This window comes from Parasteatoda tepidariorum, chromosome X1 (assembly GCF_043381705.1).
Source record: "Parasteatoda tepidariorum isolate YZ-2023 chromosome X1, CAS_Ptep_4.0, whole genome shotgun sequence".
NCBI classification, from domain to species: domain Eukaryota; kingdom Metazoa; phylum Arthropoda; class Arachnida; order Araneae; family Theridiidae; genus Parasteatoda; species Parasteatoda tepidariorum.
The window spans coordinates 76,736,789-76,758,584 of record NC_092214.1 but is presented as its reverse complement, the minus strand read 5'-3'; the positions used below and the strand labels follow the sequence as shown (position 1 = coordinate 76,758,584).

Genomic DNA, 21,796 nt, shown 5'->3' with positions numbered 1-21,796 from the left:
TGTAACGGATACTTTTTATTTCATTACTAGGCAGATTTATTAATTCACTGCCGCCTCTAATCGAAAACCATGCATGCACCAGAAATTAATTCAGAACTGGACAAGATTCCGCCCCAGTCCTTCAAGTTTTACTGTCGAACATAAAATCTAATATTAAAAGTATTATTGATGACACTAAAAAAAATATCAACATTCATATTAAATATTTTCAAAATAATTAATAGCCTCTCTTTGGTTTATATTTATGTTCACAAGTGCTATTGAACTTATGTAGTCGCCGCTAAAATTATCCCCAATTATTTACGGTTCCTTGGGCGGAAAAAAAGGAACCGCTGGTTTAAATATAAAAAAATTTGCTTGTCTTAATCTCAAATTTTGATTTGCAATGTTTTGTTAAGTTTTTTTTTTAAAAATGTGGCAACAGACTAAAAGTACAAAAGACCGATGTTCTAAAAAAGTATAATAAAACAGCTAGGTCGCTTAAAACGAAACACGCCGAAATTTCTTTAAATTAGCAAGGTCTGAAATTTTTGAAAAGTTTCAGGCGTAAAAGTACTAGTTATTGTTTTTTGACAAAGGATCGTTAAAATATCATTTTAAAAGCTCGATTTATTTAATTTTTTTTTTAAAGTATGTCAAATGAAATATGATTTATAATTTCTTTCTATAATATAATCAAAAAAATAAAATTCATGCAATATAATTCTAAATATAGTTCGAAAAAAAAGTTTCAATTATATTTGAACCTATCAAGTTTGTATTTGAATATATATTTGAATATAATCACGTTTGAACTATGGTATTACATGCATGTTTAGTGCAATTTAAATCTTAAAATGGATCAAAATAATTTCATTCATCAATGTAATTGCATTTCTGATAGATAATAAGGTTCAGACAATAGTTATAGTTATTAGAAGATGGAAAGTAATAATATTTATCTACAGCTGTTATTTTATAATAATCGAAAAATTAAAAAAAAATTGAATATCATTTATCTTTAGAGAAAAAAAAACTTTGACTAGAAATGTTGTATTATAGAAAAAAGTATTTGTAAAATTTTCTACAAAAATATTATCTAGCTTCACAGTGAGCTAAGTTAAAAACGGAACACCTTTATAAATTTTGATCTAATAACTGGATCTTCTCTTACTAACATTCAATCATCGGGGGGTTGACTTTAAATATGCTAATTAATTTGCGCAGATGATATTTTAAGTTGCGAAATCAAACTGAAAAACGTACTTTCTCTGAATGAAGATATATTTTTTTCAACTGATTCCGTTTTTTAACCTTTAAAAAAAGGGATAGCCATAACCTAGAAAATATAGACACAAAAGTATAGTTAGCAGAGTGGTCAAACGCCTGTACCTTTTCATGTTAATTTAACTTTTGCGTATTTCGCCACACCTTGGAATTATTTAAAAACATAATATCATATTGGAATTATTTACAATCAAATTTTTTGTTCACAATTAGAAAACTTGTTTTTGTCAAAGATGAAATTGATATTTTTTATATTTGTTTACTGTTATTTTTTATATTTGTATATTTATTTTTTATTGTATATTTTTTAATACTAGTCGAAAACCTTTTGAGCAATAATCCTTACAACTTCTCAGATTATTTTAAACTATTTAAATTTTAATGAAAAAATGCAAAAATTTAACGGAATTGATGGAACAGTTTTTGAATAATAAGAAACTTCCAACAACCGTATTTTCAAAACTTTTTTTCTCACTTACTATTCGGCTGATTTCGCTCAAGTTTTGTATTTTGTCTCTTAAATTTATGTAAATGCTTGGATCCCTTGCATTTTAAAAGTAATAAATTATATAATTAAATAATAATTAATAGTGTGTTTCTGCCCCTGCANAATATTTTCTAATTACCCCCATAGATAAAGCTGACAATAATTATAAGCTGATATATATATATATATACCATCTATAACAATGGGTTCGACCAGGTTTTCATGGTTTCTCGCCCAGGAACAATGTTTTCATGGGGTACATTAGGACCCATAATCCTCATAGAACAATAGAACAATCCCTGACGTCTGCAAGCTACCTGAACATAGTTCACCCATTCATGGCAACGGTTTTTCCTGCGGGGGATGGTGCTAACCAACAGGATAATGGACCATATCATAAGGGTCGAATCGTCATGGATTGGTTCGAGGAACATTCCAATGACTTTCAAGTCATGCCTTGGCCCCCAAATTCATCTGACCTTAATCCAATAGAGCATTTGTAGTCCTACTTGGAAAACCAAATTCGTGCTGCCACTCCACCCACTCGCAATGTGAGGGAATTGCAGGACCAGTTGGTGAGCGCTTGGTACCAGATACCTCAGACTACCTATCCGCACCTTGTGGGATCAATGCCACGGCGGATGCTAGGAGTTTTGAGGGCTAAAGGTGGTCCTACATGTTATTAGCAGGGTGGTCATAATGTAATGGCTCTTCGGTGTATACATATATTTTAAGATGAAATACAAAAATCAATCATCTCATTCGAGAGCAAAGTCAAGAACATGAAATAACAAACTAAAAAACTGCATTAAACACTGTTCTTAAATTAAAGAAAGCGTCATGGAAATTTCAAAAAATCTTCCTGACAATTAAATACGAAAAATATTGTGAGAGAAGGAAACATCGCAGAATATTCCCATACAACTGAGCAGAGGTGGAGAGGGAAGAGTGAAGACATGGAACCGGTCTTCTCCCCAGATGACTTATTCGAGCGGCGATCGCGAATAGCGCTTGGAAATACTTTTTACCGTGATTTGCCCCTCTCAGCCACTGTGGTTTTTCTATTTTCGTTTCCCACCTTTATTTTTCTATTTTTGATTGACAATTTTGCGTTTTTTATTTCAAATGACTTTTGTTTCATCTCTTTCACGTCTGGCAAGTCTTGAAATGGACGCATATTTTTGAAACGCTTGAAACATGTCGACTATTATTAGCTATTTATTTATTTTTGAAGCGAATGAAATTTTTAATCATGTAATATCTCACAGCATCAGTTTCTTGGGATTATTTTATTTAAATAATTTAACTGATAAGCTCCACGAAATATCTATTATTCAGTCATTTGCATAGAATTTTCAAATATTCACTCGATAGATAATTTTAATTTTAAAAAAAACGCAAGATTTTCAATAAATTTTTTCCTTTTTAATGCTTTATAAAATATACAGTGCGTGGATGTGTAGAATATTATATCGGGAAAAAGACCTTCACGGTTTTTGTGGTACATACGTATTTTTTCGTCAAAATTTTCAATTACCACTTCGCATAAATCGGACTAAAATCCGTTGTTAAAACGCATTATTTCTTCCTTCAGGGGATAGTGGTTATATTGAAAAATCTGATACTTGACATGATGAGAAAAAAATTGAGATTAAGAAACTTTGTTTTGTGCTGTAAAAAAATCTTGAAATATTTCAGCTAAAAACCATTTTTTTTTCTCCTTTTTTTCGTTCATACAGCTCATAATTTTCTCCTTCAAAACGTAGGTGGTTGTGTACTTTTGTTGACTTGGACTTTTTTTTTTTTAAAAAAAAAAGTCCCACGGTTAAAAATCGCATGGACCTAGTTGGCCCATTCTGATAACAAAAACGAGAAAATACATGACTCATCACTGTTCAAAAAATTGCTCAATAATAAATATCGCGTTGTTTTTTTGTTAAGCTCCGTTGAACTGTCAACTCTCCGTATAGGTTTCATTTTCTTTTGGTACGTTTTATTGCACAAATAGTGCAAAATTCAAATGTACAGTCTTAGAACATCCTTTATAAAAGATGTGATAATCATACGCTAGTTTTTTGAAGCGCTGTCGGCATTTAAAAAAATAATAATAATTGTTATTTAATTAGGATATATATTCCGCAAAAGGTGTACAAATTGCAACTAAGGATCATTAGTGTTTCTTGTTTGAGAATATTATCAATAACAGCTTTTAATTATCTTAAGTTTGGTGCATAAGCAAAGAGAAGCTTATAACTTCAGTGGAAAGGGAAGAATTCCACTTAAATATGATCACAGTCTTGAATATGATTAAATATAAAAAAATGCACGACCAGGAATGACTTAGCTCAAAATATTGCTCAATAATAAAACGCGCGATTTTCTTTTACTCAGTTTCCTTGAACTATCAACTCCCCGTAAGGTTCTTTTTTTTTTTCTTGGCAGTGTGTTATAGCACAATTAGTACAAAGTTCAACCCCTGAATTAGTCTTGGCACTTCCTATGTAAAAGACATGCTAATCATGTGTTAGCTTTTTGAAGTGATGTCAAAATTTTTAAAAAAAGAATTCAATTGCTATTTAATCAAGATATATATTCCGCCAAAAAAAGCGCAAGTGAAAACTAAGAATCATTAGTGTTTCTTGTTTTAGAGTAGCATCAATAAAAGCTTTTAGCTAGTAGTTTACAGCAGGAAAAAAAATGGAAATTTATTATTTCAGTAAAAAAGCGAAGAATTCCACTTAAATATGGTCACAATCCTTCAAACCTACTGTATTTAATGTTTCACGAAAAAACAATTTAATGCATTAAGATACAAACTTAACAGTTATTCCATTTCGTTTCATATATCCCTTCTTTAAACGGAAGTTACCTAACATAAAGAACTTGACCTGAGAAAATTGTATGAGCAGTTGCTCTGGCTTGTCTGAGAAATTACCTTAAATATATTTATTGATGTAACGAAAAATAAAATTGGAAAAGAGTAATTTATGCTAATTTACCAGGTACATGCTTAGATATCATGAATATTTTTAAAATCTGTTTATTAGTAACACGTTTCTTTGTGAATTTTAAAGAGATTTTTTAAATTTAGATTTAGAATTTCTAATTTCTGATCCTCATTCTTAATTTTTTTTATTGTGTGTATGTAAATTTGCGTGTATGTAAATTTCTCAAATCCTTTTTCTTTAACTACCTTAATTTTAACAGATGCGAGCTAAAGTTTTTCTCTAAAGTAATAAAGAATATTTTAAAACAATCATTTGTAAGTTCATATTATTTATATATATATATATATATTATATACATTTGGATAGTATGTATATATAATTATATATATATATACATTAAGATAGATTATATTTTGTTATTAACTTTCAAAACCCTATTTTTGATAAGTTTAAATTTAATAATAGTTTTAAAAAATTAAAAAAAATTTCCATTAAAAGATTTCTACATAATTAAAAGCTATAAATATAATAAACTCTTGTTAGAACTATTTTTAATTATAATGATATTAGCAAACCTTTAGGGAAAATTAATATATCCGATGATGAAGAAGAAAAATATTTTGAATTTGCTGATAAACATCATAAACATATTTTTACTGGTAATTCAAATATTATAGAAATCTTAGTACTGAGAAATTTGCTATTAAAAGACACAAAATTTAGACCCATTTACCATATATCAATTAATAAAATTCTAAAATACTTATTAATGATCTCAATAATATTTGTTTAACGATACCAAATAGATTCTCTTTACTTTTAGGCATGTTAACGGAATGTAAATCAGCTGTTTATTATTTCCTTAAAAGCTTTATTTTTAATGATAAAGAAAATGTAAATGACAGTAACAATTCAAAATTTTTCCATTTTTCAAATTTTTCCAAAATTTATCAATCAATTAAGCAACTACAAAAATATTTTCTAATTACCCCCATAGATAAAGCTGACAATAATTATAAGCTGACAATAATTATGCAATCTTCGGTAAAAAAATTCTGTATTGAGCTTTTAAATAAGGAGTTAAATAATAGTTAAACTTTTATACTTTGTAATTTAAATAATAATATCATCACTAAAAAAATTTTAGCTTTGCATAAAAGAATAGAAATTAAAACTAATAATATACTATTTCCATACTTAATAATCAATCCAAAGCTTCATAAAACTATTATTAAATTCAGAACAACCACTTGTGGGTCTAATTTTTACCTAACTAAACCAGGTGCCATTTTGTCTAATTACTTAAATAAAATTATAAACAATATTATTAAAGAAGGTTTTTCTTGTATTATCACTAATAATCAACCTATATTAGAATTTATCAAACAAAATTAAATTAATTATAATGCGACTTTTGATTTCCAAGATCTCTTTAATAGCATTCCCCTTTTTAAATTAAAAGACGTTCTTTTATGTTATAACTATGATTATAAAAATATCCTTAGTTGCGATTTTGATTATTGTGAAATTCTAATTCTTTTTTGTCTTTTTAATAATTATCTTTTCAATGGAAAACATATTTTTGTTCAAATTGATGGAATACCATAAGGATCTAATTATTCATCACTATTAGCTAACTTATTTTTACACAATTATAAAAATATTATACTCCTAATAATGAATTTGCTTTAAGATTTATTGATGATTTAATTATGTTTAATTTTCAAAATTATGCAATTTTGTTAAAAAATATTTACCCCGAGGAATTAATCTTGCTTCACAATCATGATGATAATATTAATTTTAATTCCTTAGATTTGAATATTGACAAAGAAGAAATGTCTGCATTCTTGATTTATACGATAAGAGAAATTATTTCAAACTAAATATAAATAAACTAATTACATGGAATTCTAATGTCTCTAGAAACAATTATTTAAACTCCATTTTTAATCAAATGAATAGAATTAAAAGAACTTGTAATATCGAAAAACTTGTATTAATCGAAAAAACAAATAAACGAACTCTTCCAAAATTTGGATGTCCGACTAATGTAATTAAATTCCGTATTAAATTGTTATAAGATTTAAATAAAAATTCTTCGTTAGCTAAATTCATATTTTTACTATGTGCAAATCCTATACGGGTAAATACGTCGCTAAAAATCTGCTAATATTTAATGAAAAAAATTTTTACTATAATTTTTTTTCAATAAATGTTAATATTTTTTCTAAAATCTTCAATATAAAAAGATTTATAATTAAAAAAACTTAATTAATAATATAAATTTTACATTATTACCTTGCGCACATCCAGTTTGGATCAATCCGAGGTAAGAAATCCAACACGCTTTTGAACATCTGTAAGAACACGCCATAAAAATCTCCTCAAACTCTATTTATGCTTCTATTTTCATATTCTGTAATCTGGAAAACCTGTAACGAAAATATTTTATATCATTTTTTTAAAATGTGGTTATTTGTAAGTACATTCGAATTCGGTGCTTGCTTTATATATTACTTTTTATATTTTACTCCGTATTTTCTTGTTTTTTATTTTCTATTTTTGCTTGATTGTTTAAATTCGCATTTTCTGTTTTATTTTGAATTCTTTTCTTAACTAGTTATTTTTTTGTTTAAATTTTTTGGTGCTCCTCACACTATTGTATTCATATATTTTGCTTTGGCTATACAAATACAATACTAGAAATCATTCTTTTTTGTGGATATAACCAACCGTGTGAGCTGACGACGAGATTATATATTTTCATTATTTTCATTGTTTTTTTATAATAATTTTATATATATATATATATACATATCTATACTCACATATTAATTGGTGATTACATTGAATTTATTTATATTTATCTTTAATATGATGCTGATTACAGAAAGTGTAATGCGCATTAGTTATTATTTTAATGAAATACATTTTATGTAGTTAAAGTATAAATAATATTTTAATTACTGTTTAATAAATATCATTTTATTTACAGGGAGACAGCTTTATGATCGAAATGATTTTATAATACTTGTCGAGCTTATAATCTGATGACATCCTGTTTTTAAGAGCTCTGAGAGATTTATCTATAAAGAACTATTACAGATGATATATATTGTAAAAATGTCTCGACCTCATGTATCATATCTGCTACACAACTATTTTAATCAGAAGATCTTAATGCGCTGCAAAGAATCTGATTTTCGAAATTTTTTTACATCCTTTTTCTTATGTAATTCGAAACAATTTATAATTTTCAGTTACGCATGAAATATATAGAATGACTTTAAATATGCTACACAGGACATTATAACAAGAATGGCTCAAAATTATTTCTTTATTTTTATTTGCATTTTTGATCAAGTAATTCGAAATAATTTATAATTTTCAATTAAGCATAAAATATGTAGAATGACTTTAAATATACTATAGGGCATAATATTTAGAATGTTTCGAAATGATTTTCTTATTTAATACCCAAATTTGTGTAAATGTTGCAATGATGTATAGAATAACCATGGATTTGATTCAAGTCGTTCAAGAACTGATACACTGAAGAAAATGTTTAGATTTTTTTTTAAAATATTAATATTGAATTTTAAAAAATATACTCATATATATCGATACTCTTCAAAATTAAAGTACTATTTCATTTAAATATTTTTAATAGTTAAATTTTTAATATAACATATTTCTTCAATGTTTTTTTTTTTTTAATACTTCCTTTTTAAGAACAGGTACGCATTTACCAGTACATATCCCATCAGTGAAAAAACGCATCTTGTTTCCCTAACTTTGCCGTATTTGCTTCTTGTGATCTTAACATTGCTTCTTGCGATCTTAATATTACTCTGCATTTTTATAAATGTTACAAACAAAGTAAAAATGTCGGGAAAAAAAAGATTCTGTTCTAATTTTTTGGCATTTTTAGAGCCAGAAGTGAAACTATACGTAATAGTAAAATCAACTTCATCAATTTAATTTCATCTTTAAATTCTGACGCATCATGGGCACTTTTTTCTTTCCGCAAGATATGAGCATTATGGCAATAAGTCCCTGTCTACTTCACTAAGAACGATGCTCATCTAATACTAAAAATTTTTTTTATATTACTCCTTTATTTTTTTTATAAACAAAAAAATTCGTTTTTTTTCCATAATATTTGCATAATTTTAAAGGTAACATTTGTCTATTTATCTATTTAGACACTTCATTCGATGCATTTTTTGTAGATCCTGTAACAATTTTTGTATGCCTGCGTCATGACAACTCCCCACCATTTCCGTCAAACGCATAGAATAGCAACTTTTACCTCATCGTAGAAGTAACAGTGCTTAAATATAAAGTAGATCAATTTTAAAGCTTCTGGTACCATAGTAAATGCTGACATATACTGCGAAACTGATAAAAATTTAAACGAAATTTCAAAACAGACAATTCAGAACAAAAAAATAAAGGTTGAAGAAGGTCCTAAGTATTCTCCAGGATAATACTTAATCTCAAGTGAGCCAAACGTCACTTTCTTACAGAAGTTTCAATGAAGCATCTGCCGACACAGGACTTTAAGATTACTGATGAAGAGAAATATGAGATTCAAAGCTTCATCAAGGATATGGCAGGGAGCTAGTTTGACACGAACAATCAGAAAGTGTCCAAACAATTATAAAAAGGCACTTACGGAAATATGTTGAAAAATAGACAAATATTTGACGTTTAAAATTATTCAAAAGTTAAAGGATTTTTAATTTCTAAAGAAATAGGGTCCTTAGTTTTAGGATTATCAATATACTTTTTCTGAGATATTATTTTAATACACTAGGGTTTTACAAAGCAATCATGATAGAATACTTTTTAAACAAAATAAAGAGCTTTAAACATTACAAATTGTAAAATTTCTGTATTATTCATTGCCTCCAGATTTTAATTAATGTTAAAAATAAATATTACCTTCATAGCATTACCATTTAAATGATTTTATTGTGGCATTACTATTGCATACACTGACTGCTATTACTTGTATTTCATCTAACATTGCTTATGGATAAACTAAGTATTAAGTGTTTTAAGTATAATCATATGTATTTACTGTTTTATTATAATGTTTTTTAATATTGAATGATATTGTAATTTTTTTCTGAATTATTTATTGAGAAAGACGAATTTTTTCTCAAATTTACTGTTTTACTGAACCTTAAAAAAATAAATTCTTAAAACTTTCAAGATAGTTTTCTGTACTGCTCATTGATTTGAAAAATTTTGTAATTCATGTAATGGAACTAAAATTTATTTAAAAAAAAAAGCTATGAACATGTATTTATTAGAGTCAATGTCGTAATTGAAATAAATGTTAAGCTTTTACGACTTCCTAACTTTTTTTCTTCTAATTTTTATTTAAAGAGTGGCAGAAAACAAATATCTAAAAAACTTCCATGATTTAAAAATAATGCAAGTTTTCTAAGCCTACAAGCATTGGTTTTAGGTGTGCAAAAAAGTAATAATAATCAATAGTAATAATGATCAAAAGTAATAATAACCAATTTCAAAAAAGCAATAATAATCAATCATATTTTCAGATTACTTTATAAATAATAACCCTGGAAAAAATTAATAAAGTAACTTAAAAAATATGTTTACAATATAAGAATCAACCTTGAACTTTACTAAAAAGTAACTTTTTTTTCACTTTCTTACACAAGTGTGCAAAATAATAAATTAAAATGAATTTCAAAATTGACTTTTTCATTTTGCTTTTTCTGAAACAGTTGTTTAAATAATAATATAAATAAGTAATTAATATAAGTTGCTACAAATACAATATAAGTTGTTACTTTTAAGAAATTTCTAGATTATTCAATTGAATACTACACTGTTAAAAAAATTCAGGATCAAATTACGGTGAAAACTACTGGCACCCTCAGTGATTCTTCCATAAAAACGATTTTAACGCACAATCCATTTTCACCATAAAATTCTATACGGTAAATTTTTATATTACTTAATTCAAATGATTCAGTGATTTTACAGTAAATATTGTTGTATAAAAATACCGAATATCTGATTTTTGTTCCGTAAAAATTCTACGTTAAAAATGGATTTTAAGGTTGAAATGCTGCACCCTAAACGAGGGTACTTTTACCGTAATTTGATCCAAAATTTTTGAAAGTGTATAGTCTTTTTATCAAGCAAAGCTTACCATAGCTTCAAACTTAATTCTTTATAAGGCCGTGGGAAATATACTTCCCACCAAATTCATTAATTTTTAAATGTCGAGGGAGAATTATTCTGTTGATAACTTCAGTGCGGCATAAATTTGACTAACAGTACGAATGGCTAAAAAATAGAGGTTAACACTGAGGAGCTATTTTTTCTTGTACGTTCGTTCATTTAATGACCAATTCAGTAGGTAAAATTTTGAATAATTTCAACCAACTATCTAACTGAAAAAAGGTAGTCTTAAGAAAATCAATTTTAGATCTGAAGCTTAATAATTTTTTTTTTTATAAAGAATCCCAATCCCAGAAATATTTTAACATAAAGAAGTAAAAAAAGTGGCCCTACATAGTGCTAAATCTCGTTTTCCAGGAACCCTTATTTTTTAACACTATCCCACTGATATCTCAGAAACTTTTCCTTTGAGTTTCATATTGTTTTTATGAGTCTTCAAATAATCGAAATCTTTTCAACGTATTGTAAGTTTCTTTGAGATTTATACAATGAATTTTTTATAATTAATGAAAAAAAAATTCAAAACTAAAGATATCAATTAAGGCTTTTAAAAGAAAAGAAATATAAATAAATAAAAATTTTAAAAAAAATAAAAAAAAACATTTTCTGTGGTGCTTTGAGGGAAAAAACTAAGTTTTTACCTTAGTGAAAGAAAGGTTTTAAGTAACCTTTAATGAATTTAAAAAAGTTCAGTGCCGCAAAGTATTCCGTAACCGCCACCCTTAAAAAAAAATTTTAAAACCCTTGTCAAATATGGGGTCAAAAGATATCTACATTAAGAAATGCAATATAATATTTAAGCGAAGATGAAATGAAACTGCTCTGGAAGTCTTTCGAATCACTAATAAGGATGCTGAGATAAAAAACATCAAAACCAGTTTAAATATCTGATAATTAGCGCCATTTAACACCATTCAATTTCCGCGGGTAAGCATGCGTCGCTTAGAACTATTATGCGACAATTAATGCGCATGGTTTTTACTTCTTTTTAGACCAAGGTTCTGAAAATATAAATTAAGGGCTGTCTTTGCGGAGCACACTAAATAATAACAAAAGAGCTCAGGAGATGGAGCACTAGCCTCCATTGAGGTAAACCGGGTTCGAATCGTAGCGATGCCTGGACGATACGAATTCGCACCCGGCTCGTCCACAGTGCTGACGTAAAATATCCTCAGTGACAGAAGGATCAGAGGTTAAAGCCCCCTTACAGTCAGATTAATAATGGGAGGTTTTGGTGGTTTTCCACATTTCCGGCATGGGCTGCTCAGACCCAACCAATTTTATGGGGTATCCAACACCGGATAACATTCACTTATTTTCAACACAACCATATTAAGATTTATATTAAATTTAAAACTTGAAATAAAATAGTAAAAGTTTTTGAAACCATTGTAGTTCATTCGTTTTGTAATCATTTAAACTGAAATTATTGGTTGAAGCATAATAGATTTAATTGTTGTAAAAAATTTCAACAATGTTTAGTTTAATATAAAGAAATGAAAATCTAATAAGACTTATTTAAAACCTGACAAATTATATCCTCAATAGTTGCTTATTGAGACTGAAAAACTATAAACTATAATTTATTTTAAACTCTTAAATCTTATTTTAAACGAAGCTTTCAGAAATAAAAAAAAACCATTTTAAAGTAGTTAGAATTTCATTATAAACTTAACGTTTGACTTTGACAATTGTTTATATAAAATGCAAAATAAATTAAATTTATGACGAAAATTTCAGAGAAAAGACATTTAGTAAGCCTTTTATATTTATTATGAAATAAATATTAAATAAGAAAATATTTTGTTCCAAAATAATTATGAATTTTTGTTAAAAGTAATAGACATATTAAAAGAAGTATTACATATTACATTTGACTGTAGTACTAATAAGTTAAAATTCAACTTTTAGTTATTTGAGTAAATACACTCAGTATTTCATAGATAAAAAAGAGACAGCGAAACATTACAAGCAACACAATTATGATTCTTAAATGACCAGATAATTGTTTCAATATCATATGCAGGAATTATTTATTAATTTTGAATGACATTATAGCCATTAGAGGAATCAAATTTCTTAACTTACATGAAGTAAACAAAAACAAATAAAAGTATTTCTATATATTCTTTTTCTGCAACATTTCCATAGATTTTTTTAAAAATAATTTCACCTATTTCTGTAACGAAAATTTTATCTAGTATACTCTACAGTCATAATAATCAGTTGACTAAATTTCAACACATTTCAATTTATTTCCTTTCCTATAATTTCAATTTATTTCCCTCTATTTTTATATGATTAATTCTTCACTATTATTATTATTTAAAAAAAAAGCAAGAATCATCAAGATCTCAAAACATATTCAAATGTTACTGACATGAAACTTACATGAAATAAATAAAAACAAACAAAAACGAATTTTTTTAAAGAATAGTTTCACTTATTTTCGTAACTAAAGTTTTATCTAGTATACTCCACAACAATAATCGTCAATTAATGAATTTAAGCACATTTCAATTTATTTCCTCTCCTATAATTTCAATTTATTTCTCTCTATTTTTATATGATTAATGCTTCACTGTTATTATTATAAAAAAAGCAAAAATCATCAAGATCTCAAAGCGCATTATTCAAATGTGTAAAAATGTCCCATTATGTTTAAAAACATAATAAACTTTATTTATTATAAAATTGATTTTTTAAACCCCGTTAAATTCTAGCATAATTTGTTCTGAACCGTATCGTTATATTTAAGTATATTTTGATAAAAGCTCAAGATTTTTTAAATTATTCGGAGCAAATATCTTATAAATTTACATTGAGAAAGACACCCTTCGTAGTTTAAAAGCTCTAGCATCACTGATAAAAAATTTAACGAACCCTTTAAAACATTCTTAGCTTTTTTTTCTTCCTTGCTGTCCCCCTCCCCCCTCATCGAGGTATTTTTCAGTGCTGCAGCTGTTTTCACGCATCATCAAATTTCCATCTTTCTTAACTCAACTCAAAACAGTTTTCATTCAAAATTCAAATCAATTAGATTTGGATAAAATGTTTTAAGTGCCTTTTATCGATTTATAAACTGATACTTTTTCTATTCATCTAGCACCTCTTTAAGATAATTTGTTTGAGCTTGAATTTATTTTTAACAAGTTTTTTTCGATAAAAGAAAAAAAGGGCATAAGCAGAAAATTACTAACTAAACTATAATAACTAATGTTTTATAATATCATAGATATTTAAAACTGATTTAAATTCTTAATACTTATTTTGAAATTGTTTTACTTCAGCCTGTTTTTATTAAATTCGCAGGAAAAATACTTGAACAATAGTTCAGTTAATTGCACAATCAAATGTGAATTTTAATTCAAGAGATTAAAAAACGAGTTGGAAAAAACATTTATAAATTAATTAATTAAACTTATAATTAAAAACATTTATAACAACAAATTATTAATAAAAATTTTAAAAAAATTTCATTTGATTTAGTTAATTTATCAAACTTGCATAAATCTCTTGTGGAATTTGTATAAGTTTTTTGCGATTAACTATACATTTATGTTTATATGCAATTGAAAGCTTGCACATTCTGAAACAAATACTAAACACTCTCATTTCTCGTTTCAATTTAAAAATTTATTTCAACGGCAATAATGTATTTCACATTATAAAATGAAAAATGGTTTCTTTTAACGTTTATAAATGTGTCTCAGATTTTTCTCTGATAAGTAAATGTAGATAGATTTTTCTCCGATAAGCAAATGTAGATAGATTTTTCTCTCTTCATTTGTGTCTTTCAAAAACATCAGCAAAAACATTAAAATACATAACATTAAGAGTGTTCATCGCAAATCTTTGAAAACAAACTTATCTACATCTTTTTGTTTTATTGCTTGTTTCTTTGAATAAGCCGCAGTTGGAGTTTAATTCTGTATGTCTGATTTTAATTTTTATCGAATTTCTGTAAATCGCATCGCTTAAAATTTATAGTGATTATAGTAAGCTTATTATTGAAATTCAATTATTATTAATTTTTTTTCTAAAGTAAGTGTTCAAATAAAAATGCAATTTAAATAAATTTTACCACAAGTAATAAAATCATTTCAACCGCGCGTATCTTATCTCCACAGTTCAACCGTAATTTTATAGTTCAAACCTTTCAAACCTAAATGGTTTCGCTGGATCATATAATAAGCAAAGTACATTACAGCTCAGCACTTTAGATATACAGTATAATAAAAATACTTTTAACAAATATGATACTTATACAAAATGAAAAAAATTCATTATTAAACTACAAGGAGAAAAAAAATCTGATGAAATTACTGTGCTGTATGGTAATGACATTTTTGGTTATAAAAATAATAATAATAATATTTCTGGTTAATAAAACTGAAATATACGGTAATAAAACCATTCATTTAATAATTTTTCCATTCATATGGTAACAGTTTACGGGATATTCTGGTCTTCAAAATTATAAAGATCTTATTACTACACATTTAATTAAAAATGCAAAAATAAAAATTAAATTTAACCGAGTAAACGGTTTTTATGATATGCTCTAAGGTATCATGATAAAATGACCAGTTTTTACCACATTTACCGAATTTTATCACATATTCTAAAATCATATTTTATCGTTAATTTTGCAAAAACCATTATCATAACGGTCAAAATAACAAGCTTTTTGGTGTTCGCATAAAACCAGAAATACTGTAAATTGTACTATATTCTAGAAGTTTCAACCGAACTTTTTTCTCAGTGTACGATTAGATATATTGAATCTTAATTAATTATATACTTGTTGGTATTTTTTTCACTTAATTTTTATAAAGCTGTCTTTTTGCTAAACATGACACATCTTAGCTTGTTTTCTAAATTGGATCAATTAATGAAACTCTTTTTAAATTTCTTCTTCGAAAAAAATGTTTCAAGAATCAACATGTATAAATCCAAAGAATATGCATCCTAAAGCACTTACAACTCGTTGCGGAAAATATAGTCTGTGAGTTTTTTATTCTGGACGCAGCTCAAAATGCGTGTTCATTTTCTTTAGCACTCATTTAATGCTGCGTCCATTTTCTTAAACACTCACTTCGAGTTGTATATCTCGAATAAAAAGCTCACCAAGTATATGTCGAATTGGAATATTTCTCGAATGTAATAATGTATTGAAAGAATTAATATAATTAATTTTTAATCTGGTCGCTAAAACTCGAGCTGTGTCCATTGTTTAAACATACATTTCCAACTGTGGTGTCTATTTTTTAAACACTCAGTTTTGGCTGTATCCCGAATAAGAAGCTCTTCAACGATATGTTAAGTTGGATTTTCTTCGAATGTAATAATGTATTGAAGGAATTAATTTTTAGTCTGACCTCTAAAACTTGTTTCATTTCACTGTTGCATTATAATTTGGTCGTGTACTTAAACGATGGCGGACCATAGACAAGTGTTTCGAATCAGCCTTAACTTTCGGCTTTCAATAAAATCAAGATTACCCCTTGGCGAAATGATAATATATTAGTGCAATTTATATTACATTTTTCAAGTGGTTTTTCTAAAGTTACTGTGAAATTTAATTTTTGATGGCTACTTCAAAATTAACTTCATTTAATATTTTTTGCATGCACTAAACTTATAACAAATGTTTCAACTGAACTATAAAATTGACCCGCGAACCAAATAAGTTATTGTGATGAACTGCGTTCAACGAATTTTACTATAATAAAAGAAAGGAAAAAAAAACAGAATTTTTTTAATGGATCAAATTGTTTTAAGATCAACAGCAAGGCCTCACCCTTTTTGCAATAACAGCAAAGATATAGTCGTGAGTTTCAAGCTGCTCATAAAAAATATTTTTTAAAAAATGGTTCAACATTAACTTATTCATTATTTGTTCATCAGCTCTTCTTTATAAGTTCTAATTCAATTCAAATTGTAGATAACTTTTATTTTATGTTATTAAAAAAGATTTTCCTCTATGAGCAATATTTTATTCAAAGTTGATCTCAAATTTTTGCGGGATAAGTCTAAACTAAGGCCCCAATTTCAGAACTGTACTACGCAACAAGTAATAAAAGTATTCATCAAAAATGTATATACGGGTGATTCTTTGGAAACATGATAATTCGGAGCAAAATAGAATGATATAGAATATATAAAAATAGAATGATATAGAATATATAATTTTGAAATAGATTTTGAACCAGAAAGTTGGTTCTTTATTCATGCAACAAGACATGTTCAGATAAGAAGGCATCGAATCAATCTATTAACATATGATATTGATTGCTGGCGCTATCTATTTTGGTTATGTTATAAGCCACTAAATAAAAGTAGCCAGGAAAATGATCGATATTCTTGTGACAAATAAATTATTGACAGGAAAAATTATTTCAAACAAAGTTTTTGTAAATAATACCCTCTGCGTATTTTCTAGAAATGCTTACAATGGTTGAGATAATAAAAGTTAGGTATTGAAAAATTCATGCGAAGTTTTGAAGCTAGTTATTATTGGAAATATTGTTTGTGAGCTGCAAAAAACATGACATTTTTAAATTCAATTAAATTTTATAAATATACAAAACAGTCGATGCTAATACAGGGTCATTTTAAAATGCTAACAGCAATGCTATTTATTAAAATTTGAAGAAAAAAAATTTCTTTTAGTAGTATAGTATTAGATCTTGGAGCAAGAGACTGTAAATTGTCATATTTCGTGAGAATCACCCATACATGCATTGTATGGAGGATTTTAATTGACTCCCAGAGATGGCGTTGGAAGTCCATTTATCATCCGCGTTCTTGCGAAAATAAAACGACTTCAGTGCGAATGCGGACTCTCCTCAATAACACGTTACCACAACGATGGATAGATTACCTATCTACTTTATTTTATTTTATAACCGGCGTTGAACAACCAACCCAATTTTTGGTTTACGACTAATAATGTTCAACTTGCAATTCGGAACTCAATCCAAAAGACAAGGGAACTCCTGGATCAAGTATTGGGACAAATTTGATGGAACAAGATGGCGAACACAAATCTATTTTTCTTCGCGGGTTAGTTCCATGAATTTTGATGGACTAACCCGCATTTGCGTTATATGGAGAGGAAAACCATCCACGGTCAGCCTGACGGCAAGGGGACTTTAACCAATGAACCATCTACCACTGAGGATATTTAACGCCGGCCCCGTAGTCGATACGACCCGGGTACGGAATTCGTATTGAAGAACCATTGCTGGGATTCGAACATGGTTCACCTCATCGGAAGGCGAATGCTCCATCCCCTGAGCCGCCACGGTTCATCGCCTATCTACTGCAGAAAATGCACTCTTGCTTTGTCCACCATGATCCCCAGATCTCTCCTCATGCGATTTTTTTGTGAGGGTTCATAAATGTCTCCTGTATATGCTTCCAGGTACAACGAACATGACTGATTTTAATGCTCGTATCACACCTGCTATTGACAACTTCGATACCGACATGATGCAGAAAGTATAGCAAGATTTACATTACAGACTTGATGTATGTCGTACTTTTAAACAAACGCATATCGAACATTTGATAGGAGTACATTCAAAACTTGCTAACATAACCCTTGCATGAATCATAAAATGCATTAAATACATTTTAAAGAATACATAATAGTACACTTATGAAATAGGGGCATTCATTTTGACATACTTAATTTTATATTAGTTATTTAATTATATGTTAGTTTCACATTAAATTATGACATGGATTATTTTTTTAAGTATGTCATGGATCATCATTTTAAAGTAAAATCTTCCTGTACTTAGGACCAACTTTTATATTAATATTTGATGCGTATGAATCCCTTTGTAAAAAATGATTCAATTTGAATATTTTCTTTTCATTACAGAACAAAGGAATCAAGCCCAATTCGAAGCCTATCACTTATTCAAGAATATCATATTGTCGATACATCAGAACTTTGACCTAAAAAATGGAAATGACTGTGAGAATTGGATATTAAATGTACAATTAGACTGCCTATACTTCTTAATAGCAAGGAATTAAATATTGATGTTTAAAATACTGGATGTTATGTCGTCACATAATTTTAGAAGACACCTTTGCACAAAATGTTTGTAAAATCTCACCGTATATACCTGAAATGAAATTTTAAATGCATGTAATGTAAAATTAACGATAATAAATACATAAATCTAAATTATGTTTGGATGAGTATATAATATCATTGCAATTTGGGCAAAAAAAAATCAGGCATATTTTTTAAGATATGTACACTTTCAATATTATAATAAGTTTAAGTCATATATACAGTCCCTTACCATATTATTAGATGCACTCTAAGATTTTATGTAAAATCTTAATTATCAGGTGATACTAAACAGCCTTATTGTTTTTTGCCTGGCTGATATCAGTTTGTACTTGTTTAATTCGTGTATCAATTAGTCAACATTGTAATGCAATACGTTAAAAAAATAATATATTAATGCAAATAGGAATTATATAAAAAATCTCCTGAATAAGAACCCATTACATGTGTGCTTAAATATAAAAGTATCACATATAAACTCGAGCAAAACATGCAATCATGAGCGGATCTACTTAAGGGCTTTTTGGGCTGCAGCCCAGGGCCCCGTGGATACAAAGGGCCCCAGTCCCCACTGATAGTTGATATTTCGAATTTAAAAAAAATGTCTAATATTTAAAAAAAAAAACTATTATAAGGTTGGCAACCCTGAGAACAATCAATCCATGTAAGTGCGCGTCTATCGAACGGAACAGGGAATTCCCCGTCGCTTGTTTTTGGTCAGTGTTTTCTGCACTTCTGTTCTCGTCGTCAAAGTGACAAACTTGTTTAATTTAATAATAAATGATAACTTAAAAGTTATAAAGATCGGACCTTTCTCTTATTTTACTTATAATTGAAAGTATATAATCAGTATAAGAAAAGATTTCCTGCTCTTGGTTGGTAATGTTACGGCGACTTCACCAACTGACAGATTAGATGCCAAAAGGGAAGCCCCTTCTTCATCAACCAATAAGAAGGACTTTAAGGGGTTGCTTCTGAAAGGGAGAAGAATCTTGGAGAGCAGTCCGAGAGTTGATTGCTGACCAGTCTTGAGAAAAGCCGCTTGGAAAGTGAGGGCGAGAGGTGCAGTGGTATGTTGGCTTTTTTCTATACTTTAATTTTGTGGCATTGTGTGTTAGGGTTTAATTATGTTATTGTAATAATCTAGAATTGTAATCAGGAAACCCGAATTAAAATTAATTCTAATTAGTAGATTTGTTGTAATCATGTATTTATTTAATTTAATTTAGATTTGCTAGTTTAGATTTAGAGATCCACGTGTGACTTTATAGGTAATGTCGAATTTATTAGATCTTACTAAAGAACAATGCAATGTACTGTCAACTTCGAAACAGTAAGTAAAAAGAATTATAAATCATGTTTTTTTGCTTTTAATGTATTTTTTCAATACTAAATGAACTTTTTAATTTATTTTTAATAATATTTTGCGAATTACTGCACTCATTACGAAGTATTAAAATGTGACGTGAAGAACAATATTATATCGCTTATCTCGTTCCCTGTTTATTACCAGAAAATTATCAAGTTCATTGTTTATTTTCAGAAAAATACTAAAGTCTTTTTTTACAATATGTCTGGTAGAAAATATAAAAGTGGAGCTGAGAAACGGAAATTACAGCTAGATCGAGAAAAAAAAAAGAAATGTGCAAAAATTCAAACTTTTTTCAAATTAGAACATGAAAACGAGAATGAAATAGCTACAAATTTATTAACAAGCGAAGAGGAAGGGATCTTATCCGAAGAGAATCTATTTGAAGGGAGCAGAAAATCGGAACACCAGGAAAATAATACAGGTGATGAAAATGTGCAAAGTCTTGACTACCAGCAACCCTCTGATCCCACTGAAAACTATATTGGTGTTCAGCAAGAGGACGGTAATAACGAGGCGGAAAGAAATTTAGAGAACATTAAGTTTGAGTTTGAGAAATATGCTACAGTGGGCTTGTGGCCAGAATTGCTAAATAATGATTTTATTAATGACATCATCTCACATGAAATGACTGACTTTCAAAATAAAGATCCGAAAAATATATATTCAGCTTCAATAAAGAAATACAAAGAACAAAACAGAGCATTTTCAAATGGATATTTCATTAAGAAAATGAAAAATGGTCAATCACTGGAAAGATCTTGGTTATGTTATTCAACCAGGGTTGGTATTGTTTTTTGTTTGACTTGCAAACTTTTTTCTAAAATCTCTTCTCAATACACAACCGGATTTTCTGATTGGAAACACATAGGAACTTGTTTAGAAAATCATGAAAATTCTAATGAACATAAGAAATCAATGTTAGTGTGGTTGACACGAAAAGAAAATACATCTGTTTTAGACAAGCAGCTTCAGATGCAATTAAAAAAGGAAACAGAATATTATCAGAATGTCCTAAAGCGGGTTATTGCAGTGGTCAAATTTTTAAGTATAAGGGGCTTAGCATTTTGAGGTTCCGAGGAAGTATTTGGTTTTCCACATAATGGTAATTTTATGGGTGCTCTGGAGCTATAGGCAGAGTTCGATCCATTCATTCGTGAACACATTGAACAGCGAGAGCTGCGACCAAAACCGATAATATCGTACTTATCAAAAAAAGTATATGAGGAAATAATTGAGATTATGGGCCGACAGATAATTAATCAAATTATAACTCAAATAAATAACGACGAGACAAAGTATTATTCAATTGTGATGGATTCTACTCCAGATCTATCTCACAATGATCAACTTGCTATTGTATTACGATACTGTTTTCGGGGAAAAGTGTATGAAAGATGTGT

At 28.1% G+C, this 21,796-nt stretch overlaps 2 protein-coding genes across 3 annotated transcripts in view; both read left to right on the top strand.

The window, feature by feature from the left end:
* Positions 1-19,135, top strand: part of LOC107443169 (uncharacterized) — a 295,578-nt gene extending 276,443 nt beyond the window's left edge. For both annotated transcript variants that reach the window (XM_071187585.1, XM_071187586.1), the window contains exon 4: positions 18,824-19,135. In XM_071187585.1, the coding sequence (XP_071043686.1) occupies positions 18,824-18,899 (76 nt within the window). In that variant the 3' untranslated portion in view covers positions 18,900-19,135. The remainder of the gene's footprint in view (positions 1-18,823) is intronic.
* A 1,459-nt stretch (positions 19,136-20,594) lies between these two features.
* Positions 20,595-21,464, top strand: LOC139427002 (zinc finger MYM-type protein 5-like). Its single transcript, XM_071187280.1, has one exon. It carries the CDS (start codon positions 20,595-20,597, stop codon positions 21,462-21,464), a length of 870 nt encoding a protein of 289 aa, XP_071043381.1.
* The last annotated feature ends 332 nt before the right edge of the window (positions 21,465-21,796 follow it).